Source organism: Cyprinus carpio, chromosome A4 (genome assembly GCF_018340385.1).
Source record: "Cyprinus carpio isolate SPL01 chromosome A4, ASM1834038v1, whole genome shotgun sequence".
Classification (NCBI taxonomy): domain Eukaryota; kingdom Metazoa; phylum Chordata; class Actinopteri; order Cypriniformes; family Cyprinidae; genus Cyprinus; species Cyprinus carpio.
Window position 1 is genome coordinate 21,249,660 of NC_056575.1, and position 26,620 is coordinate 21,276,279.

A 26,620-nucleotide genomic window follows, 5' to 3' on the forward strand; every position below is an offset into this window, starting at 1 on the left:
TATAATTTTATTATGGATATTGTCTGTTTTTCATGAATTACTGGAAAGCACATTGGTCGACAGAAACATAAATCAACAGAAACAAATCATCAGAACTCTCATACCACTGTCATTATCATTCAAAGAGACACGGCTCGCTGTGAACAGAGCTGTTTTTGACAAGGTAAAAAGGGTGTTGTTTTACATGACCATTGAGGAATTTTAACCAAAGTATTTTGCAGACATTTCATGAAGACCCTAAAGAATCATACCAACTTGTGGAAAATGGGCATCCAATGTCCCCTTAAAAGTTAGGGCTTTTTTGTTCCTTCTTTTACAAGTTATCATTTTGAAAATGTTTGTTTCTACATTTTATGGAAGCTGTAGGGAGGTGGAACAGTGGAGGTTTCACTGTTCTCTCCTGTTTTGAGGCCAGTTAGGGGGTGAGTTACAGTACTGTTTTGTTGTTCATTTGTTTCGTTTGAGCAGTTTAGTTAAGATAAACTAAGAAGACTAAAAGAAGAAGACTAGTGTTCTTTAAATTCTAAATATTGTTGCATCCTCTAAAAACTCCTAGACTCATATAGACATACCCAGAGACACTGAAAAGTTTAAACAATAAAACCTAAAACCTCTTCCTGCTCGACATACTTTAATTTATCCAGTAAGCAGTTTGGATCCTCCAGTTTTTCAGAGATCAGCTTGACTCCTGAATCTCCAGGGTGATTATAGCTTAGATCCATCTCTCTCAAGCATGAGGGGTTTGAAGTCAGAGCTGAAGAGACATAACAACATCCCTCCTCTGTCACCATACAGCCAGACAACCTACCAAAACATACAGCAACAGTCCACGTCACATTAGTTTGTTTGTTCTGTATATCACATATTGTGCTGTATCCTTTTTGTATTAAACTAATTATTCAGTAAAAAGTACTGTGCACATTTATTGTTATTCTGATCTTGTCAGTCGGGTCAAATGTGTAAAATTCACAGATACATAAAAATCACCCAATAAATATTTTCAATAACCAAAATCTTATACTTAAAATCTAAAAATTACCAAAAAAATTACCAAGCAATCAACAGAAAAAACAATATACTCAATATTCATTTTTAATTTCTAGATAATGATTTGATGCCATTTTTGTGTTTACAGTTATGGCCAAAAGTTTTGGCAGTGACATAAACTTTGTGTTTTGCAAAGTTTGCTGCTTAAGTATTTGTAGATTATTTTTCCATGTTTCTATGGTATACTGAAAAACAATGATAAGCATGTCATACATTTTAAAGGCTTTTATTGGCAAAGAGAAATAGTCAATATTTATAGTGCTGACACTTGTTCTTCATAACCTCTGCAATTTGCTCTGCCATGCTGGATATTAGCTTCTGGGCCAAATCCTGATTAATGGCGATCCATTCTTGCCTTCGTATCTCGGAGTTGATTACAATTTGTGGGCTTCAGCTTGTCCACTGGCCTTTTTGAGGACTGACCACAGGTTCTGTATGGGATTGAGATCCGGGAGTTGCCTGGCCACGGATCCAAAATTTCAATGTAATGATCTTCGAGCCACTTGTTTATCACTCTTGCTTTGTGACATGGTGCTCCATCGTGCTGGAAAATGCACGGATCATCAACAAATTGCTCATGGATCATTAGAAGAAGTCACTCTTGCAGGACATTTTGATACCATTCTTTATTCGTGTCAGTGTTTTGGGGGAGAATTATGAGAGAGCCCACTCCCTTGGTTGAAAAGCAACCCCACACATGGATGGTCTCAGGATGCTTCACTTGTTGGCACAACACAGGACTCATGGAAGCTTTTCTTCTCCGAACAATCAATTTTCCAGATGTCCCAAACAGTCAGAAGGGAGCTTCATCGGAGAAAATAACTTTGCAACAGTCTTCTGCTGTCCAATCCTTGTACTTCCTGCAGAATTTCAGTCTGTCTTTTCATGGTTTTTTTTGGACAGAAGTGGCTTCTTTGCCGCCCTTTTTGACACCAGGCCATTGTCCAAAAGTCTTTGTCTCACTGTGTGTGCACCAACCTGGCCATTCCTGAGCAATCTCTGCACAGCTGGTGACACGATTCCGTAGCTGACTCCTCTGAAGGAAATGGTCCTTGCGCTTACTGGACACTCTGGGAACGTCCTGAAGACTTATTCACTGAAGTTGAACCTCTCTCCTTGAAGTTCTTGATGATCCGATAAATGGAACTTAATATGCAATATTCTTTGTAATTTCCTTGCATGTGAGGCCATTTTGATGCAAAGCAATGATGGCTGCATGTATTTCTTTGGAGGTAACCATTGCTAACAAGATCAAAATGATTGGAAGCGCTTCTTTCCTCCTTTTGTAGCAATCAGTCTGCTCTTACAATCTAATGAGTATGATAGTGATTAACCTAACTAGTACTCATTCACACTTTCACTTGTGCTGCTGATATAAATTAGTCAATTACTGAGTGATTCTCACGAAATCTTAGTTTCAAAGTTTTCATATATGACATTTTAAAAAATGTTTGTATCAACAAATGTCCTTTTTAAGCATTAAGAGCCAGGTCTGAAGTGTCGGTGACCATAAATTTAAAATAGTTTTACTAACAATTTAACACCTTTTTGAACATATTTTCCAACACATGTCCTTAAAAATCTCATAACCGCAACACTCTGAAAAGGTCAGTGCCATAGGGAAAACTAATTAATTTTCACATTTTTAAAAATGGGTTATTAACAGTCATGCACAGTTACTTGAAACTTTGAAATAAAATATATTATTATAATAACATTTTTATTTGATTTTCAATTATTTTTCTCATGACCGCAACACCTTCTGCATTTTGCAGCCTAATATTTTTTCTTATTTTAATAAAAACTGACATCTTTTCAAAATGATGCGGCAAACCTGAAAGAACATAACGTATAGATTCTACACATACATCTGCGGTAATGATACATAGGTTACGGAAATGAGGTTCATGATTTCGGTAATGATAATAGACATATTAAGAATGATGTATAGTCAAACAAATAATATTTAATGTAGAAAATAAATTAGATAATATTGCCATAAATTATTTTGCAGTGCTTCAAAACTAGATAACATGTAGGCTAAAAACACCAGGGGCCGTTTTCACAAAATATTTTAAGACTAAATGTAGCTCCTAACTCCTCATTTTAAGGACTCCTAACTTTTTGTTCTTAGAGTTTTTCACAAAGTGTTTTTATGTAAAAATCAGCTCTTAAATCTGTGAAAAGTTAGTGGTAGACAAGAGGACTCCTAAATCACAAAGACCAAATCATAAACACATAAAATGGCTGTTTCCACAGCAATCCAGTTTGGATTTCTTTTACCTTTGTACTAAGTCTAACAGTCATATCAGCCATAATAATTCTAGTCTGTTAATTAAAAGGCAGCTTATACATATAACAATTATTTATAAGATGCAGGCATGTTGAGGCTGAAAAATAAAACAAAAAACTCTTAAATAACTTTGAAACACTTAAAAACCAACATAATAAAAAAACTATTTGAATATTGCAACAATTTTATTTTAAAATCTTTATTTGATTATGGCAACATGATACCTCATTCTACAATATTTCTATTATAATATGACTGATAGAGACCCATCCCCTATCAGCCAATCACTGTGGGTGTAGTTAGTAAGAATGCTGACATCATCCATACCAACAAGTTCATCCTCACCCTTTCTCTTAGCTTAAGATTTCTCCCCATTCCTTAGTAACATTTTGTCTCAGCTGCTTTATGAATAGTTTTATGAGAAAACTCGTACCTAAGAACTTTTACTGCTGTTAAGGAGAACTCTTAGTGGCAAGATAAAATGTTTTATATAAAAAGATTATAAGTTTTTATGAACCTGTTGTGAGCAAAGAAGCAGCTTTAATGGCACCCTGTGGTTTTCCACAAAAATAAATGCTTATTTCTAAACTCATTCTTTCCTCACTTTCTCTCTTTCTGCAACTTGTGTGAATGTGTGTTCATTTGTTAGATTAGATTAATTAATCTAAAGTAAGAACTATTTAACCCTAATAAAAGATTTATTAAAACCCCTTTGTGGTCAATGATCGCGACAGCCCCAGATTATTGTTGTTTCACTTTAACAGCACGTTAAACATCACACTCTCTTACTTGATCTGGAGAAACTGTGCATCAGTAGAAATTTTAAAGATTCTAGATTCGATATTTGACCACTGTTTTGATAAAACATTGTTGCAGTGACAGTAATTTAGTAATTTATGTCAGGAGTGCAAAATAATAAATATGTATGAGTCATTTTTAGAATAGAAATTCACCAAGCATTCATATTCAGTCACGTCTGCAGCGGTTTATTTGTGTTCACATAGATTCACTGAAAAGCGTCAATAAGGGTTTATAGTCCAAAGTTGCATATACATGGAGATATATGGATATATTAACTCATGTTTACTTCATATTTCTTCAGACAGAATTTTAATTTCTATTCATTTTCCACTGATTTATGAGATCTGATGATAATTATCCACTCCCTGTCTCTGTTTACTCTTCCGTGTTTACGCTGCCACTAACAGAGACCTGATTCGCTCCTGTCTTGTCCATCATAACTGTGCATCATATACCGCCCCATCCTATCCTGTGATGCATTTCCTTTACACTTCTGTGTTGATATCTGACCACAACAACACAGAGAAACCTCTGTACCCATGAAATATCCAAATAATAAACACACGATTACGTTAGTAAATGGTTTGTATGTGATTTTCTTGAGATTTGGGGCATTTTTATAACAATATTGAAAATGTACATCTGAAATGCTAATCTGTGCAGTGATATAAAAGGCTATAAATATCATATTCTTACAACAGTAAACAACCAAATTCCACATGAGATCGCAAAAGGAAGTTATTACAAACACTTGATCAGGGTTTAAAGTGAGTTTTGAGTAAAAGTGTACTAATAATCTCATAAATTGTCTTAAGTAGCTTGATGCTAATGTTAGCTCTAATGCAGCTGAAACAGGTGCAGCTCTTCTCCATAATGCATTTTGTCATAATAATTCACATAAGGTTGTAAGAAATGTTTTTTTTTTTTTATAAAAAGTCTTTTGATAATAGTTGGCTAAATGTATACTGGTATTGAAGCGATGTGGCTTGGTAAACCTTGTAATGCCAGAATAAAAGCTAATAATGGCCGAATAAAACAAAAGAATAATGATAAAAGAATAACGAGGATAATGTCTCATGCCTGGCTGAAGTGTGAAAGGCTCATCGAGTGACAACAATAGAATCATGAATGGGGCAGTCTGCCGGTCCAGACATGAGATAATAGCACACAGGAGAGCTTACAGGACAGTTTACAGGGGCCATAAATCAATTTTATTAGCCTTCTCTAAAAAAACACATGACATGGTCTTAGAAAATGTTTCATAAAATTCAGTTTGTGAGATTATGTTCTGAAATATCAAAATTAAGCATTAGTAGACTTGTGGGTTTAGCTTCATTATGCATGCTCACCTCTCCCCCCTCCCAGCTATGTTACTTTATTCAGCTTTGTCTTTCTGAAATGATGACTACACCCCGGTGCGACAAAATATTAGCCTATGCATAATACTTTTAAAGGTCTTTTTTTAAATCTTGGCTTACATGAATTTATGAAGCTATGTCATGCCATAGCATCATTAAATTAGCATCTAACAATGGACAAAAGTGTTTTTTTTCTTTCTAACCTATGGTTCTCTAACCATAAAGGCTGCTGTGTAATTTGCCCCCTAAGCATTTAAATAATTGAAGGGAAGCATTTCAATAATCCTGTGAATGCACTTAAAGAATGCAGAATCGAATCGTTATAATTTAATCAAATTGAATTTAATTGTGAATCGAATCGAATTGAATCGTTCTAAATTTGCAAAAATCGTTCTCGAATCGAAAACATATGAATCGTGATTCGAATCGCTGTCTACCCGAAGATTCCATTATTTGCAATATTCGCTAAGAATTGTGGAATTTTTTCAAGTTTGCACTATCCTTGACCATATTTGAAACTTTGCATTATTAGAACTTCTCATGTTATTGCCTCTAGACGAATCACTTGTTGAATTCCTCATTGTTGAAGTCACTTTGGATAAAAGTGTCTGGTAAATTAGTAAATGGCAATTTAAAAAGTCCTTTTTAACATATTAGGTATACAAATAAAAGTGAATGTGAGTATATTTTTAAATAGAAATGTTATTTGCAAATAGTTAAAATCCATTATTTTCTGAATTCTAGTTTCTTTCTAATGAATTTTTTCATTCTCTTTATGTTGCATTTTCAAATCCAAGTGATCCAAACTCATAGCACTTTTGTAAGATGGAGTTCAAGTGAAGCAGCATTTACTGTGACCTTAGATGCTCTTAAACACAGAGGGCACCCTGTTCTAGCTTGTGCTGTTCTAAACAAAGTCTGAAACTTTGTATTACAAGCACTTATTGTGTTTACTTGCCTCTTTATGATGAATCGCTTGTTGTATTCCTCATTTGTAAGGGTTTTGTAAATGGATAAATGTAAATAAAAATGTAAAACACCAGATTGTGAACTGCTAGTTTTATCATTTTAGAATCACACTAAGCCATACTGCATTCTCACAAACTAGTGACTAAGACAATTTCATATACAGTCCAGTGAAGATCAGTTTTTACTTGCACTTGGTGCCTGGTGAGTGGTAATCCTAGACCCTGGCTTAGATGTTATGGCTGTTGTGCACACAGCCACTAGATGGTGCTGCTAGCTTGTGTAGGTCTGTGCAGAGGAAATCATGCATGAAATAAATGTATTTGAAAATGCTAATTTTTTTATTGCAATATTTCAACATTTTTATTGTCAGATGTACACAGTCCACCTGAGTCATTTTTCTTAGGTTCAAAAATCTGTATAATAGGCATCTGTATAAATATGGGGGGGGATTACATTCCTGAAAATGATATGCCCTTTTTTTTCTCGTTCTGGCATTCCATTGAGAGCTGATGCCAACTTTGGTGACAAAATTTTAAAGTCATTCATTATGATAGCATTTTGTTAATTATTTTATTGTAAACCATTTACCTCAGAATCTCCAGCTGACAGTTTGGGCTCTTCAGTCCATCAGAAAGCAGCTTCACTCCAGAATCCTGCAGGTCATTGTTACTCAGGTCCAGCTCTCTCAGAAATAAGTTTGATGACTGTAGAGCTGATGACAAACTCTCACAAGACTGAGCAGTGAGATTACAGCACTGTAGCCTGTGTAGAGAACAAAAATAATAATAAAAAACAATGTGTTTATTTGGTGTGGTTCATATTCTGGAGCACAGATAACTTGCAAAAACCACTGACTAGTGATGTAGTTAATGCAAAACTATAACAATACATTATATATGATATATTCAGTGATTACTGAATTTAAAAGAGAGTGTAAGGCTATAAAATAAAAGGCTTCTTTTAGTTAATATTTTAATTTTGTTTCAATAATTCAACTCTTCATAAAACATCAAACCTACGCTTTTAATAAACCAAAAGTTTCCTTAACTTATGACACAATAAAGAACCATAAAATGGCTAGAACTTGAATACAACTTGCCTGATGGTGAAGATGCATTGGCATTTAATATCAACACAAAATAATACATATACCAAGTTCTGACGTAAAACTCTAGAGTAGAGCCCTGCATTTCAGCCCGTGCCCAATGGGCCCTGACTGTTTTACGCCCCTCGGGCCAGGCTTCGGGCCAATTTTCACATCATAGTTCAGAACCAGGCCACGCCTCGGGCCTGTTTTAGGCTTCTCCTTATTTTTATATTTTAGACATCAATCAATTAGTGATGAAAAAAATAAAAATAAATACAAAAATCAGCCCAACACCAGGAAACAACAATAAACCTTAATACCTACACATGACATGGCCAGGCTACATAGGGCTGAATTCAAAGACACTCAAAATTAAAGTGAAAAAAGGATGCAGCAGGCTAGTCCATTAAGCTGAAATTTCATTGCAGCAACTCAAAATGGTACTCAGTAGTTTGTATGGCCCCCACGTGCTTGTATGCATGCCTGACACGTGGGGGACATTCAAATGGTATCAGTTCCTTCATCCTCCTGGAACTAACTGCATAGTCTCGCCACATGAGGCCGGGCATTGTCGTGCACCAGGAGGAACAAGGACCCAATGCACCAGCGTAGGGTCTGACAACGGGTCCAAGGATTCCATCCCGATACCTAATGGCAGTAAGTGTGCCATTGTCTAGCCTGTAGAGGTCTCTGTGTTCTTCCATGGATATGCCTTCCCAGACCATCACTGACCCATAACATTCTCCACCGCTTTTCCAGACCCTTTTACATCTGTCACACATGCTCAGGGTGAACCTGCTCTCATCTGTGAAAAGTACAGAGCGCTAGAGACGGACCTGCCAATTCTGGTGTTCAATGGCAAATGCCAATCAAGCTACACGGTGCCAGGCAGTGAGCACAGAGCCCACTAGAGGACGTCAGGCCTTCAGGCCACCCTCATGAAGTCTGTTTCTGATTGTTTTCTCAGAGGCATTCACACCAGTGGCCTGCTGGAGGTCATTTTGTAGGGCTCTGGCAGTGCTCATCCTATTCCCCCTTGCACAAAAAGGAGCAGTTACAGGTCCTGCTGATGGGTTAAGAACCTTCTACTGCCCTGTCCAGCTCTCCTAGAGTAACTCCCTGTCTCCTGGAATCTCCTACATGCTCTTGAGACTGTGCTGAGAGACACTGCAAACCTTCTGGCAATGGCACATATTGATGCGGCATCCTGGAGGAGTTGGACTGCCTGTGCAACCTCTGTAGGGTCCAGGTATAGCCTCATGCTTCCAGTAGTGACACTGACCCTAGCCAGATGCAAAACTGGTGTAAAACAGTCAGAAAATATGAAAAAATTGAAAAAAATGCCAGTGGGCTCCAACTGTAAAACCATTCCTGTTTTGGTGGTTGTCTCATTGTCGCCCATCTAGTGCACCTGTTGTTAATTTTATTAACATGAAAGCAGCTGAAATGAATTAACAACCCCCTCTGCTACGTAACTGACCAGGGGCCTCATGTATCAACCTTGCGTACGTACAAAAACTTTGCATACGCCAGCTTTCACGCTCACGGTCGGATGTACAAACAGTGAAATTAACATGAGAATGTGCATTCCTCCACGCCAATTTCATGTCTGGCGTACGTACATTTCTCATTGTTTTTGTCCATTGGCAACTCTTACAGGCAATGAAGTGAAGTTGCAAACATTACACAATGAATTGTTCTACAAGTCTATTGCACCACCAAAAGCATAAACAAATTTAAACAACCCTCAATTTATAAAATAATTGACATATATTGTCACACAAGCCTTATGGGAATAGTCTATCAATTATGCAATTAAGTAAGAACATATAAAAGCATATGCAAATTGATACAACCCTTAGTCTATGGCAATGGCAGCTTTGGCCTTATTAGAGGACATTGCTAATGACAGAATCCGAAGAGAACGAGATTTTAGGGACCACAATGATTTTCTGGCCCAGGATGATGACTGGCTTATCAGCCATTTCAGATTTCCAAGGGCTATCCTCTTGGAGCTTTGTGCTGAGTTGGGTCCGAATCTAGAGAGAGACAGCGAGAAGCCACACAATACCCGTTCCCTTGCAGGTGCTGACAACACTTGGTTTCCTGGCAACTGGTTGTTTCCAAAGGGAACTGGCAGACCGCTCAGGAATAAGCCAGTCGTCTTTGAGCCGCGCAATGCCAGCGGTATGGGACGGGATCATCTGCATGTCTACCAGGTATATAAGGTATGATGCAGTTGACCAGCCAAACATTAAAACGCAATTTGCAGCGACAGCCGGTTTTCCTAATGTAATCGGAGCGATCGACTGCACACACATTGCTATAAAGGCGTCATCTGAAGAAGAATTTGCATATGTGAATCGGAAAGATTTCCATTCAATGAATGTGCAGATAATATGTGATGCACAAATGCGCCTAACAAATATTGTGGCAAGGTGGCCTGGGTCAACCCATGATTCATACATCCTTACAAACAGCATGGTTGCAGATACAATGATGCCCATTCTCGCACTCGGTCAGTTGTAGAGCGGGCGATTGGGCAGCTGAAATGTCGGTGGCGCTGCCTTGATAGGACTGGGGGGATGCTGTTATACTGCCCTGACAAGGTGTGCTGCATTGTGCTGGCCTGTGGTGTGCTGCACAATGTCACGCACAGGCATGGCATACCACTTGGTGAGGTGGCAGCACCGCCAGATGACCCTGACCCAGGACCAATGTATGTGCAGCCCAACCAACAAGCCATTCAGGCCTGTCAACATGTGATTGCAACAGTATAAATGGTAATCGGAGACAAAGTTCATTTTTTGACCAATTCCTTTAATGAGTGGCTTATGTCTGTGAGTGCGTCAGTGATATTTTTCAGGTGACTGTTAATTTCTCTGATGGCCATAATGATTTGCTGTTGTGACTCCAAAACAGCATGCGTTAAGACGCGGCCAGACGGACGGGCCTCAGAACTGGGGGGAGCACTGGAAACGCTGGGCACAGTGGGCGCTGGCTGCTCAGGAGGGGCGGATTCCGAGTGCGTGCTAGTGGATGTTTCAGCTGTTGCACCATATGAGTCTAAATAAACACAGGCACATGTTAACTGTGATTTGAGTCTCTTCCTTATTAATGGGTTCACGCATTTGCCATAAATGCAATAGATACGTAAAATCTCTGGTGTACTTTTGGTCAGCTAAATTGCATGCATTTGACAATTAAATAGGTACGCTATGTGTACCAATGTAAAAACAAATGAGAAATTGGTTACCTTCGTGGCAGTCCTGTAGTAAATCCGAGTCTCCCACAGCAGCAGATACTACTCCAGAGAGTAAAGTGTCACCCATAATTGAGCCAACTCTCTGCTCAAAGAGTGTAAGTTCATCGACCCCTTTACCACTGCCTGTTCTGCCCACACTTTGACGGTGCGCAGCAGTTCTCGTTTAACGTCCAACTTTATATCAGACTATTTCTTTTTAAGCTCAATTAAAGTGCGACTTTCAGATCCCACCGCATTGACGGCTTCAGCCAAACTCTCCCACTCATATTTTTTCCTTTTGTTATTAATTCCGGAGGACAAAGTTCCACATAAAATATAGTAGCACCACCAATTCACTTTCTGTAAAGTTTCATTTCTTGCCGCTTGCTTGAGCCATTTTCTTACTGCTTTCTTTTGCCAAAGTGGACTCATTACCATATTTAAATTGATTTAATTAGGGGCGGAGACTGGGTGGGGCGTTGTGCTTGTGCATATGCGCTCAATTTTACGTTAATTGGGATGTACAAAGAGAATATGCGTGGAATCCTTTGTACACAGAGATTCATACATCTGGTTTTTTTGTGCGTACGCACATTTACACCTTTGTCCGTACGCAATGTTTTAGTATGTCTTTGTACATGAGGCCCCAGATCAATATCCCAGAAGTTTAATTTACTTGATGCTATACTCTGTTTAAAAAGTGTTCCTTTAATTTTTTTGAGCAGTGTAAATTAGCAAAATAATGGTTATATAGTAAATGTTATTACAATTTAGGGTGTTTTATACAAGTGAATCTTGTTAAAAGTTACATGCAGTGGCCGTACTGGAGCATTTCCTGAGCATCAACCACATCAACCCGGTGAGTGAACAGCAATATGAAAGCGGCTTCATGAGATTAATGATGGAGCAAATTTACAACAGAGAGATAATTAAATTCAGCACTTTTTTCCCAACATGCCTTCCTTCATGGCTGTATTATTTAACTCATGCAAAGTTATGTCTTTATTGGGAGAGGATATTGATGGATTATCTGTGTGACTCCAACTTCAGAAGATTAATGATGAGTGTAGCGGCCCTTCAGCTTCATAGAAAAGAAACAGAGAGTTTTCGATGGGTGCCTTCGATTTATTTTAATGCTGTGATACAATTGTTATGGTGCTATGAAGTTAATGTGTAAACACAGTGTTGTGATGTATGGAGAACATTTGCAACAAAGAATTGAGACAACGATCACTTCAGCAATGAAGTTTATTGCATCTTAAAATAAATCGAAGGCACCCGTCGAAAACTCTCTGTTTTCTTTTCTATGAAGCTGAAGGGCCGCTACAGTAAAACTCGCTGCTACACATGAGGTTTCATCGTGTTGCTGTTGTTTCATCGCGTGAGTGGGACACTGGACTTTGCATCTAAAGTGCTGATTGAATCATGTCACGTCAGCACGAGACGGATACTTCATCAGGATTGTAAAATTACACAGTCAGTTGGAGCGCGGCTCATTCACGAACGTTTGGATGGTGATCGTATATCAACGTTACCGTTACAGATGAAAAGTAAACTTTCAGTAAAAGAACGTTACATGAAGTAAGACTGCAAATACAACTTTCTGGACTGTGTGAGTTGAAATCTTTACAATTAAAGACACTTAAGATATTTAAAAATATTTTGAATTTTATAGAGAATGGAAGTTCAAGATATCAAGTTGAATGAGTTATGAAATATTGATTTATGATGTTGAAGTTATTGATATGAGTCTTCTTTTATAAGTTATTGACTGCCACAGGTAAACGCTGGGGTTTATATTTATGGTAGCCTATATGTTACAAGCACGTGTATAATGTTGAATGTCAAAGAATTTGTGATCATGTTGCATATATAATTTGACTTATTACCATTGCTGATTATTTGAGTGTCTAAATTATAGATGTCTGATATGAGTAATTCATTGCTCTAAAGTTGTAGACGGACAAAATGGAAGACACAGTTGAGCAAATGGCAGCGCAAGCAAGTCAAAAGTTAGTTCCTGATAAGGATTTAAATTATTTCTAAAGAAATGCAACCAGTTAGATCAAGATCAAGTTCTCGAAAAGAAATCGTACAGAGAAAGGCCTAGAGATGCATAAACAGCTTTTAATAAAGCTTATGACTCCTGGAAGCAGATAGCTAGGGAAACTAGGTCTAAATTGAAAGCTTTATGCACATATGAAGAGCTTGAACATATTTTAAAGGACATTCAAACCAAACATGATGTAGTCACCCAGCGTTATGCTCCCTTATTGCGCAATCAAACAACAACTTCAGAGATTGTTAAAAGAATAGATGTTTGTGCCACACTAACCGCAGAAATTTCTGATTTGGTGAGCAAATGAATAGAAACTGTTGAGCAGATCCAACAAAAAGAAGTTGTAAAGGAGAGAGTAAGACAGACATTAAATAAAGATGAGTATGCCTCTGTCTTTGGTTACACAAACACCGATACCATCATCTCAGAAAGCCTAATAACATCGGAGACCTCTTCCAGAGCTTCCAGTAAACGAGTCGACGCAGAAGCTGAACTCGCAGCTAAAGTAGAGCAAGCGAAGGCTATGCAAGAAATTCACAATCAGCAGGCCAGATTACTTGAGATGGAGAAAAGGACTGGAAGCTGAATGAAGCAAGGAATGCTAGCAGAGGTGAAACAGAAAGAATCAGAGATGCGTCTAAAACTGGAAGAAGAAAGGACTAGGCTGCAGATGCTACAAGCAGATAAAGAAGTCAAGGTAGCCGCAGCTCGAGTTCGAGCGACGTCTACAACAATCATGAGAGTAATCTTGAAGAGGAGGGGAGAGGTAATGCAACGTGGTCTGGAGGGAGAGCGGCTGGAAAACAAACCCCAGCTGAATCCTCAGGTAGAGTCATTCCATCCTCAAGCATTTACAAGAGGTAAAGACAACTCAAGAGACTGAGAACTTAGCTCAAGTGTTAGCGAAACTCTAACTAAGCATAAATCGATTACCTGTCCCAGAGCCAACGACTTTCACTGGTGATCCTTTGAAGTTCATTGATTGGAAAATGTCCTTCACCGCACTTATTGATCGTAAATCAATTCCTACAAGCGAGGAGATGTTCTACTTGAAAACCTATCTTGCTGGAGAAGCTCGAAAGGCTGTGGAAGGTTCTTCTATAGAAATTCTCATGATGCATACCAGTGCACCTGGAAGGTCCTTAAAGAGCGGTATGGAAACCCGTTCATTGTTCAGAGAGCCTTTCGAGAAAAACTCATGAGATGGCCTAAGGTGGGAGTAAATGACCCACTTTCCTTAGGAGAATTCACTGACTTTCTACAAGGCTGTGTTGAAGCTATTCCACATGTCAAAGGTTTGGCTATTTTGAATGACTGTGAGGAAAACCATAAATTACTAAAGAAATTACCTGAGTGGATTGTACGTAAAATGGAGCAAAATTGTGGTTGAAGAGTTAGACATGACTGGCGATTATCCAAGTTTTAAACGATTTGTAGTGTTTTTGCAGAAGGAGTCCAAAATAGCTTGCAATCCATTCACTTCTCCACTTCTACTGAGTTCTAAAGTTTCAGATGAGAAATTTCCCAAAAGAGTCAGAGCTTTCAACACAAAAGCTCAAGTTAAAGATTCAACAAGAACAGAATCTAAGATGATATCACCATGTTCTGTTTGTAGGAGTGAAACGCATAGTATCTCTAAATGTCCTATTTTTGCAGAAAAGCCCATGGATGACAAAAGGTCTTTTATTCGTGAGAATCATATCTGTTTTGGATGTCTGAGAAAGGGGCATATTTCCAAAGACTGCAAAAGACGGCATATTTGTGGCACATGTAGCTTTCGCCACCCAACTTGCTTGCATGAAGATAAAATCAAAAGGCCTTGAATGTATCAAGAATGGGGTTCACGTCCTACGGAAGTGCACACAAATCAAGAAGCTCAAAGGGTTATGTCTCATACAGTAACACAACGGTGCTTCTGCTACCTCTAGCATTGTTCCTGTTTTTATTTCAACAGTGGATAAGCCACGAAATGAGATTCTCACATACGCTTTACTTGACACACAGAGTGATTCGACTTTTTTAGTTTGAAAGATTTTCTAGATGAGCTCCAAGTACGCAGTCAAGCAGTGAAAGTTGAGACTTAGTACTATGACGACTACAGATACAGTCACCCCAAGTAACAAGGTTAGTGGCTTACAAGTGCGAGGACTCCAAGGTGGGAAATGTATAAAGTACAGCAAGCCTATACTTGTGACTTTATTCCCGTGGATAAAGCTTATATTCCAACGAGAAAGACTGCGTTTGCAATGGCCTCACCTTAAGCACATTGCCAATGAGTTACCCACCACTTCAGAGCTGTGATATAGGATTGTTAATTGGATATGATTGTCCTTTAGCATTAGCTCCTTTAGAGGTCATTATTGGTACTGAAAATGAGCCTTTTGCGCAGAAAACAGAGCTGGGTTGGAGCATCATTGGCCTTTGTAATCCCCACCTGGACAGGCAAGGAAGTCAAAGTTTCATTTATCGAGTTTCATTGAAAGAATTGTCAGTTCCATCAGCTAATGATGTTTTAAAGGTCTTAGAGTCAGATTTCAATGAGAAGGGTTATGAGGATAAATATGTGTCCCAGAAAGACGTCCGTTTTATACGTCTTCTTAGTGACAATATCAAACATAAAGAAGATGGACATGTTCAACTGCCCCTTCCTTTTAGAGCATCAGTCCTCCTTCACTACCTAATAACAAGAAGCTTGCTATGGTACGTTTGCAGCACTTGAAGAAGAAGCTGAAGTCAAATCAACAGTATTGTGATCATTATAAGGCCTTCATGGAAGAAATGTTCAGCAAGGGAGATGCAGAGATGGCTCCTGTTACATCTGATGAAGGAACAGTGTGGTATATACCCCATCATGGCGTTTACCACCCTCACAAGCCAGACAAGTTGAGGGTGGTATTTGATTGCTCTGCAAAATTTTGTGGTATTTCTCTTTAATGACACTCTTCTCACTGGTCCAGATTTGATCAATTCTCTGGTGGGAGTACTTTGCCGGTTCAGGAAGGAAGCTGTTGCCGTGACATGTGATATCGAGAAGATGTTCCATCAATTCATGTTCCTCCCGATAATAGAAATTACTTGTGATTCTTATGGTGGGAAAACGGAGATCTGGAAAGAGAACCCAAAGAATATAGAATGACTGTACACCTTTTCGGCGCCGCTTCATCTCCTGGATGTGCCAACTTTGGCCTTAAATACCTTGCAGAGCAGTATAAGTCTGAGTATCCCACAGCTTCGTCATTCGTGAAGAAAATTTTTTTTGTTGATGACGGCTTGACTTCTGTTCCATTGATAGAGGAAGCGAAGGAATTGATTGTCAATGCTCAAACTCTGTGTAAGCATGGAGGGTTACGCCTCCATAAGTTTAATTCAAATGAGAATGAAGTTCTTCAGAGTGTGAATTCCACAGAGTGGGCAATAATACTAAACCTCTTAACCTGACTCCTGAAATAACTGGATACGTTCTTGGCATTCAGTGGTCTACAAAAGATGACACTTTCGGGTTTTGACATCAAACTGAAAGACCAGCCTGGAACACGTCGGGGTATTTTGTCAATTGTTGCTTCCTTGTTCGACCCTATTGGGTTTGTTGCTCCTTTCCTGTTGAAAGGAAAGTGCATTTACAGGAGTTTTGTGCCCGTAGAAATATTGGATGGGACGATCCTCTTCCTGATGACTTATTCCTACGGTGGAAGGAGTGGAAAAAGTAGTTTTCAGGACTTGAAAGATTTCAGCATTCAAAGATGCTATCATCCGCCATCCTTTAGTAAAATTGTCTGGACAGAACTGCACCATTTCTCTGATGCAAGTAACATGGATATGGTGCATGTTCCTATCTTAGGTTCAAGAATGACAAAGATGAAGTACACTGTAGTCTCGTAATGGCCAAAGCTCGAGTTGCACTACACACAAAAATCAAGAGCATTCCGAGACTGGAATTGTCTGCAGCTGTAGTTTCAGCCAGAATGAGTGTTATGTTAAAGGCTGAACTGGAACTGAAGATTGATCAAGAGTTCTTTTGGACTGATTCGCAGGTTGTTCTAGCATATGTCAACAATGAAGCCAGAAGGTTTCAATGTGTTTGTTGCAAATCGTGTGCAGCTATCCGGGAAATCACAAGTACCACATCAGTGGTATTATGTCAATACATCTGAAAATCCTGCTGATCATGTTTCGAGAAGTCTCCTTGTCTCAGACATATCTTCAACAAATTGGATGTCAGCACCCAAATTTTTATGGGAACAAGAAGTGTGTCCACCTCCTAATTCCTCAAATAATCTACTCGTGGGAGATCCTGAAGTCAGACTGGGTCAAGCATTAGTGACGAAGGGTGGTGTTAGTTCTAACTTTCTTGAACGATTTAATCACCTTTCTTCCTGGAGAACTCTCTCATTAATGTGATTGCTAGAATAAAAAGGCTGGCCTCAAGTCAAAAATATCTTAATGACATTGTGACTGTGGAAGAACAAGAAAAGCCAATCTGAGGTTGTTATCAAGCTTGCTCAACAACAGGCTTTTTCCCAAGAGATAAGAGCAATTCAAGGAGGGAAGGTTCTTCAGAAATCAAGTGCACTTTTTCATCTCAACCCTTTTTTGAAAAGTGGTCTTTTTTGAGTTGGAGGAAGATTGAAACAGTCGTCTCTTAGTGAAGAGTTCAAGCATCCAGTGATCTTGCTGAAAGACAACCACATCACCAAACTCATTTTGACACATTACCATGCCAAAATTTGTCATCAAGGGAGGTATCAAACACTCATGGAACTCAGAGCAAATGGGTTTTGGGTTATCGGTGGCAGCAGATCAGGTATCTAAATGATATACAAAAGCGTTGTACAATGTAGGAAGCTAAGACGGCCAGTAGAGGAGCAGCAAATGGCTGAGCTTCCTAAAGAACGGATTGAAGTTTCTGCCCCTTTCTGTTACACTGGTATGGACTGTTTTTTGGCCCGTTTTTATCATAAAGAAGGGTCGAAAGGAGTATAAAAGGATATGGGTCTTCTCTTACTTGCCTTTCTTCTCGAGCTGTTCATATCGAGATGTTGGAAGTTTTGTCAACAGACATGTTCATTAATGCTCTAAGATGTTTCATAAGCCTCAGTGGAGCTCTTGTACGTCAACTTTATTGTGATTGTGGTACAAATTTTGTGGGAGCCAGAAATGAACTTCGAGAAGCTCTTAAAGAATGTGACACAAAGACACTGGAGGCATTTCTTGCGGAAAATCAGTGCGAGTTTGTTTTTAATGCTGCTTCAGCTAGTCACTCTGGTGGTGTCTGGGAACGCCAAATCAGGACTGTGCGAAATGTGCTAAATGCTACGCTTTCTCAGTGCTCTGGCAGACTTGATGACTCTTCTCTTAGAACATGTTTTACGAAGCGATGGCTATCGTTAACAGTCGACCATTAACTGTAGATGGAATAAATGACCCCAAGTCACTGGAACCCATAACACCAAAACCCCAACATCTTTATCCTAATGAAGTCTAAGACAGTTCTTCCTCCTCCTGGTAACTTTCTGAAGGAAGGACATGTATGCTACAAAAAGGTGGCGTAGAGTCCAGTACTTAATTGAACAGTTCTGGAGTCGTTGGAAAAGGGAGTATCTCCTAAATATTTCCACACGACAGAAGTGGCAGTACCTCGACGTAATCTTGAGATTAATGACATAGTCATCATCAAAGAGGACATGCTGCCAAGGAACCAGTGGCAGTTAGGTAGAGTAGTTGAGGTCATTCAAGGGAACGATTGCTTAGTCCGACGAGTTAAAGTTCAAAAACAGGAGAACGAAAACTAAAGACTAAGTTAGGCATCACCCTAAACCTGCAATCATTGATTTTTTGATCGACAAATTCAAAAATTAGTGGTTTTACTTGAAAGCGAATGATTCAGTGTCAGGACTCGTGCTTAGACAATTGGGTTAAACACAAGATTAAACTGTTTTTTTTTGTTGTGTGTTATATTGGAAAAGGGTCACTGAAGGTTGAAATCATGTAGGTATATTTGTATGGGTTGTTTTGGTTTGGTTTATCATAACATGATTGGTGGGGAGTGTAATGGCCTTCCCCTTTAATTTGTTTGCTTGGCGTCACCACTAGATGGCGAAATATACTTATTGCATATAAGGGAGAGGAAACAAAGCAAGAGTATTTTCACGTTTGTTCTTGAGCTAACAAGCTCGAGAAAATGGTTTAAGCTTTAGTATCCCTTTGGCAAGCAGAGCGAGGTACGTTAGTTTGTTTTCTATGTATTTCTTTTGTACTATTTGTTTAATTTGAACAATGTTAAATGTGTAGTGAATGTTGTTTGGTTGTTTATATTGTGAATGTTGATTGTCTATTTTGCTTTGATATTTATGTATTGTTTTTTTGTTTTCTTTGTAGTTTTACGGTGGCACCCCATGCTGTGATACAATTGTTATGGTGCTATGAAGTTAATGTGTAAACACAGTGTTGTGATGTATGGATGACATTTTGCAACAAAGAAGATGAGGGGGGACAACGATCACTTCAGCAATGAAGTTTATTGCATCTTAAAATAATTGAAGGCACCCGTCGAAAACTCTCTGTATCTTTTCTATGAAGCTGAAGGGCCGCTACAATGGCTACAATGAGCATTGACAACAGAGGGAGAATTAAATTCAGCGCTCTTATTACCAACATCATGGCTGCATATTAAAATATACAAATTTACTTCTACATTACTTGATGGGTTATTTAACCCTCTAGGCGCCACGGTCGAGTTTACTCGACAAGATGCGGCACTGAATAAAACGGCCGATTTTGTCAAATAGGTTGTCAAATTTTGTTCGACTTGTGTTCGACCTCCCCTCCACTAGATTGCAGACAATGATCAAACTCATCTCGACTCAAACAAAAGTCATGCTTTCTATACAAAATCTTCGAGCTAGAGCGCATTGAATCAGTGCGAGCAAAAGCGGAGCTAGTGTGAGAATTAGCCCTTTTATCAGAGCAATATTGTCAACGTCAGCGAGTATTTGCATTATAATTATAATAATAATATAATAACTAATATTATCTAATGGCATCAATAAAGCTTACCCGCAATGAAATGTTGGAACTTCTATTCGCGGACCCTGATTCTGAAGGGGAATATCTGCCTTCAGAAGGTGACGGTGATTCTGAAAGTGAAAGTAAAGCCCTAACGGTACACCAAGCACACAAACGGTGAATCTTTGCCCAATGTAGATGGTCTCTTTGCCCACCATGTCAGTGGTTGAGAACTCAATGTTTCCCGGGGTCGGAGGTTCATCGCGAAGTTAGCAGGGCGTGTTAGTGTTGTGGGGAACGAGGCAGGAGGATTTTACCGCGCTAGTGTAGCTGTGTCTTCTGACCGTGTGCCTACCGGAAACGCGGCGACAGTATTGTGGTGGAGACTAATGCCACTGGGTATGTTAGACGAGGTCAAAGTATTCATAGGACAGTTAGGGGACAATGTGGAGGCAGGGTGGGGAGTCGCAATGACAATGACAGTGGTCCGAGTTGTGCACACTTGGCGCGCGCTGTCTGTCTCTCGTCTTGTCTCGTCATCTCACGCATGATCTGTGCCTTGCCGTGGCGAGTGGGCTTTTGAACTAAACAGGTCTTGTCTACTTGTGTTTGTGTGTCATATGAATAATATATATGTGCCCCATACATGGAATCAGAGTGCCTGCTGTATAGTAAGTACATGAAATCTCTACAGTCAAAAGGCCACAACCGCTACTTGCATTCGTTGGTTTCTACCATTTATTAGTAATGGATTTACCAGTTTGGTTTATACTTACTATTTACCTGCGCATGCAGTATCATGCAATGTAGCATACAGAAGGTGTGAGCGGACATTTTGGGGGGGACAGAAGTGCTGCATTTTATCATTTAAAACATGGGACTTTTATGAAAAATCTATAATCAAGATGGACGCCACCATATGACGTCATAATATGCAAATAGATGGGAAAATGTAATCCCTAAATAAACTTTGGGGTCCATCCTTAATATTTCTATAATTTACAGAAAGTCTCTATCTTTTATCACTTTTAAGATATAGCCTTTTGAAATTAAGATGTCAAAATCGAACATTTTAGGAAAAAACCTCTGGCGCCTAAAGGGTTAACATGACTCTGTGAGTTGGTTTCTATTTCTTAGACGCCAAGCTGCATAAACTACATATCAGGCATTCATGTAATGCATCTAAGTTGTGCCTAACTGGCTGTTATGTTAAATAAAACGTTTAGCTAACTATAGCAAATCAAGTACCTGCACGCCATTGTTGTGGTCTCCCCTCAGACGCGCTGCAAGATGGCGACTCCAGCGCGGCAATTCGTCAAAAACAACCACGCACAGATGGCGTCGTTTATCGGTGAATCCCTGATATTACAAAAACCGATATCCCGATAATGATAAAGATGCTTAATTTATCGTGGAAAAAAGTATCGGTAAATCGATATATCGGTCGATCTCTGTCTTGGACATCATCAGTATTACCCTCGCGACGTTGTCCAAGAACAGAGACGATGGAAAAGTAACGAATTACATTTACTCGTGTTACTGTAATTGAATAGCTTTTTTGTGTACTTCTACTTTTTAAAGTGATTTTTAAAATCTTAATTTTTACTTTTACTTTAAGTATATTTTGTTTGAAGTATCGTACTTCGCTACATTTAAAACATTAATTAAAAAAAATAATTAGCTCTCTGGAAACTGCTGCAGTACAGTTAATGGCCAGGAGAGCAAAATTGGTGCTAAAATCACAAGAAAGAGGCAAGCTTTGACAGTTTAGCAAAAGGATTTGCACAAATTAGCCAAAAAGGACAGTGCGTGCAGGGTGTGCGATATATCGTCTGCAATAATATTAATTGCTGGTTTCAACTGTGCGATTTTGACATTATCAGTATTTTGTCAAGAACCAAAAAAAAAAAACACTAATACAGAGTGCAGTGAATTCTAGTAGATTAGACTATTTGGCACGCATATTTAGAGTGTGCTTTATTTCATTGCATGATACAGTTCTGTTAAAATGCAGTTGAAATTGTAAGAATAAAATTTACTGAAGACCATAGTTTGCAGTTTTCATAAGCAGAAGTCAGCTGTAAACACTCCGACAGAGTTCGTAGGCCCACTCTGCGTACAACTCAAAATCACCAACAATTATACTCTTGACAGAGGATGCTAATTGCGTCAATGCAAAGGTCAGCAAAATTCTGATTGGTTCAAAAACCTAGATAAACTTAGACAGTTTTTCCACATAGGGATGCAAGCTTGAAGCATATCTTGCTGACGACTAGTTTTGGTGACAAGTGATCAGAGGTCAGATGCGATAAATCTCTCCAAAGTTGTATTATCTGATACGCGTGGACATCGGCAGTTGAACGTTTGTCCTGGGACTAGTCTGAGCTTCTCCCCTGTACAGACAGATACTAAACACCATACGCAGAGAACTTATACAGAACTTCAAGGCCACCTAGCCCTAGCTAAAATTTTATCAGTATGGTTGTTACGCACACGCACTATGAAGTCATTCACCTAGAGATTGGAAGTACATCATAAAGCAGGATTCTTAATATCTATAAGGTGCAACAAGGGTTACACATTTTCACTCTTGCCATAACTTGATTTATAGTAAAACAAGAAATAATGTATAGAATAATACTAATATCAATATGAAAGGATATAGGCAGGCTCGGCATCCACTCGTTTCAGAATGATCACACAAATGTAATATCTGGAGCAGAACACATTTCTAGCCTATATTTATATCATTTCATATAGTAAATCAGATATGTCACACGAAGAGTGCCGTTTTTTCCTCCCCAAAATGCAGCATGATTACAGATATAAAATTTTTTTTTACTACAGTTCAATAAACAGTTGAAGTTAGAGACTTGCATTTTTAGACACCATATTTGCCTGTTTTTGTCTCTATTTTGATTCCAACCACCCTTAGCCACCATAGCACAGGTTTTGCGTGTGAATTGCGCAAATGTACTGTTTGCATATGACCTGCCTGAATGAATCAACCATTTAAAAAAACAAAAATGATTGTTCCGGTTCAATCGCAACTGATCAACTTATTAACATTGACTTGCTGAAACCCTACTGGCAGTTTCGCTAATTTCACCATTTAAAGTGTCTTTTTATTATATATTTATTATGGTATTAATAATTTCAAACGAGTATTCAACAATTTTATGTCTTACATATCAAAACATTATTTCTGCATTTGTAAATGCAGGTTAAATGCATTCATGTCCAGCATTAAAACATGGGTAAATGCATCTAACTGCAACTTCCATTCGAAGGTACAGGACGGGTGTCCAAACTGGAGGTGTTCCCTGTAATGCTGCAGGCCTGCAGAGTTTGTTTCCGACCCTTCTCCACACAAATCCATGTAGTTTCAAAAACCTAAATTATTAGATTAGTTGATCAGATGTTTTAATTAGGGTTAACTGTTTAGGGCTGTGACTCCAGGACTGAGTTTGACCACCTTGGTCCCATGTTTGCACCCTCCCACTGTTAAAATGTAACTAAGTATTTTTTACTCTGAGTAAATTTTTAAACAGCTACTGTTTTTAGGGTGCTTTCACACCTGCCGCTTTAGTAGGTTGAATCGTACCAGAGTTCGTTTCCCCCTTGTTGCGGTTTAAGACCTTTCATCAAGCACGTCATCTTCACGGTTACTCCCATCAAATTTCCTACCCTGGCGTCCGGTGTTGGCGTGCCATGAACGAGCGGCACAGTGGATCGTTCCTGATGGTTATCCGACCGTGTTCAAAAGGAGATCTACCTCCTCGAGCTGCCCCCCACTCAATGGACTAATCCCACTTGGCCTTACAGGTTGATGCTGCGGTTAATGCGCCTGGGTAAGCCAGTCCAGTCCACGTCCATACCATCTCTCCTGTTAAAGGCACTCAGAGTCGAGAAAACGTGTGGTCGGTCCGTCCAGCGACCGAGCCTATGCAGTTAGGTAGAGCTCGGCTGTCCCGGAGGAGAGAGAGGTGACGGGGAGGTCCCAAAGGACTATGCTTATACTGTGGAGGCTTCCGGTACACAACATCTTCTCATGCCCGGTAAAGGAAACCAGCCGGTAGTAAACGCAGAGGCTTCTATCGGTGGGATATCCAGCTGGGAGGTCCTCAACTTCATCATCGACCCTCCTTCCCGGTGAAGCTTGGCGGTGGAGAAATCACTCTCACGAATATCACGCCCTTCTGTGGACCTCTCCGAGCCATGAAGGTAATTTTCACATCGATTCTTGGCAGAGCCCTGGCACATCACCTGAACATTCCTGTCCTGCCTGTGCCACCCCCCATCCCGTCCACGCGCTCCAGCGGCCAGGAACTGCCTCCGTCCACACCGCGCAGAACCCATCACACTACTCACTTCTGGCAATCATCGCGAGACCATATGCTTTTTTCTCATGGACTCCCCTGTTGCTCCCATGGTGTTAGTTCACCCCTGGTTAACTAAACATAATCCACGAGTGGAGTGGGGTTCCAACACAGTCACATTGTGGAGTGAAAGTTGTCATGAGTCTTGTCTGGTTTCTGCTTGTCCTGTTGTCCCTGTTTCTGTTTTTCAGAAAGAGAACATGGTATTGCCAAACATGCCCGCAGAGTATCTGGACGTGACGTACGTGTTTTAGTAAGTCCCGTGCTGCTTCTCTTCCTCCGCACTTCCCTACGACTGTGCCATAGATTTAGTGCCATATAAGTCGCCGCTAAGGGCAAAGTTATAACTCTCTTTCTATTCCTGAGAGGAGGCCATGGAGAATACATTTCTGATATCCTTAGCATCTGGGTTCATCCTCCTAGTTATTTCCTTCTTCTCACAGCGTGGGCGGGATTCTTTTTGTGTGTAAGAAGATGGTTCTCTGTCGACCTTTGCATTTTTATTTTTTGATTACCGAGAGCTGAACAACATGGATAAAGACACTATCCATTACCACTCATGTCCTTCAGCTTTTCTATGGGTGCCGGGAGCCTCTGTACTTCCACCAAATTGGATTACTAATGCGTATCATTTGTTCCTCGATCAGGAAGGGGGATGAATGGACACCGCCTTTATACCCCAGAGGGCACTTTGAATTACTTGGTGCATGTGCCTTGCGGGGCTCTCCAACTGCCCGAGGTTTTCCAAGCACATCGTTCATGACGTGTTAGAATATGGTAGTCATTTATATATATGTTTTACCATGGATGACATACGATTTTTTCTTCATTACAAACGAGCACGTTCAACAAGTCAGACGAGTGCTCCAGAGGTTACTTTAGAATGGGTTTTTTTTGTCAAGGCGGAGAAATGCGTATTCCATGCACAGTCTGTTCCCTTCCTAGGGTATATTGTCTCGTCCGAGGGAATATGTATGGACTCTGACAAGATTAGAGCTGTGAATAGATTGCCATCTCAGATTTCCCGTAGTCCCTACAGCGTTTCTGGGGTTTCGCCATTTCTAATCGGCGGTTTCATTTCCCGCAATTCAGCCAAATACCCACCTCTGACACCCTTGACCTCTTCCCAGTACTCTCCGTCAGGGTGGTCGTACGCAGCATGAGGCTGCTTCACTAACCTAAAAGCCACTTCGTTTCGGCTCCCATCCTTGTGGCCCCTGATCCACACGGCAGTTCATGGTGGAGGTCCGACGTCGTCAATTCTGGGGTAGGAGCGTGTTGTCCCAACGTGCTGTTTCGGACGATAAGGTACATCCTTGCGCGTTCTTTTCTCATCGTTTATCTCCTGCCGAACGTAATTATGACATTGGCAATAGAGAGTTGTTGGCCGTCAAATTGGCGTTGGAGGAGTGGCGTCACTGGCTGGAAGGCTCAGGGGTACTCTTTCTATTGTGTGTGGACAGATCATAAGAATTTAGAGTACATTAGGAACTGCCAAGAGACTCCTTAATTCCAGGCAGGCTCGGTGGGCACTTTTTTTCTGGCCGCTTGAATTTCATTTTCATCGTGACCGCCCGGTTCCAAGAATGTCAAACCCATCTTTGTCACGCCTTTTTGATCCCTCTCTGCCCGGGCCACCGGTGACTCGAAAGTGTATTTTGCCTGAGAAATTAGTGGTCTTGCACTCGGGAGCGGGAGGTCGAATAAAGGTCAAAGACGGCCTACAAGGGGTAACGCCTGTTCCGCTAAGTCCATCAAAAACCGCTATTTGTGCCGAGGAGGTCCCAAGTCGTCCAGTGGGTTTCATTGTTCTAATGTAGTTTGTCACCCAGGATGTCGAACCATCGGGTTGCGGAAACAACGATTCTGGTGGCCACGATGGCTTGTGACGCCCGCGATTGTTTTGGCTTGCTCAGTTTGGCGCTTAGTGGTAAGTCATCTAACCGCCCTCCCGCCCTCTAATGTCATGAGGGTCGTTTTGACCGTAGTGGATCGATTCTCGAAGGCGGCACATTTTATTCCCTTGCTCAAATTACCGACAGCCAAGGAGACAGCGGTCACTGTCCTAGATCACGTCTTTCGGCTTCATGGCATCCCGGTAGACGTGGTTTCTGACGGGGGATCTCAATTTATATCCAAATTTTGGAAAGAGTTTTGTAAATTGCTAGGAGCGTCAGTTAGCTTGTCTTCGGGTTATCATCCCCAAAGTAACGGACAATCTGAGCGAGCCAACCGAGATTTAGAGAGGACGTTGCGATGTTTGGTCTCCAAGAATCCTTCTTCCTGGAGTCAACAACTCTCTATGGTGGAGTACGCCCACAATTTATTGCCAGTGTCAGCTACGGGCCTTTCTCCATTTCAGTGTAGTGTAGGGTACCAGT

General features: G+C 40.1%; 1 protein-coding gene across 1 annotated transcript in view; it reads right to left on the minus strand.

Moving 5' to 3' along the window:
• Window positions 1-520: 520 nt before the first annotated feature.
• The window catches only part of LOC109073685 (NACHT, LRR and PYD domains-containing protein 3-like), a 161,262-nt gene continuing 135,162 nt past the window's right edge, over window positions 521-26,620 (minus strand). The window contains exons 5-6 of the mRNA XM_042743741.1: window positions 7,057-7,230; window positions 521-804 (exon numbers count right to left, since the gene is read on the minus strand). Of these exons, the coding sequence (XP_042599675.1) occupies window positions 591-804; window positions 7,057-7,230 (388 nt within the window). The 3' untranslated portion in view covers window positions 521-590. The remainder of the gene's footprint in view (window positions 805-7,056; window positions 7,231-26,620) is intronic.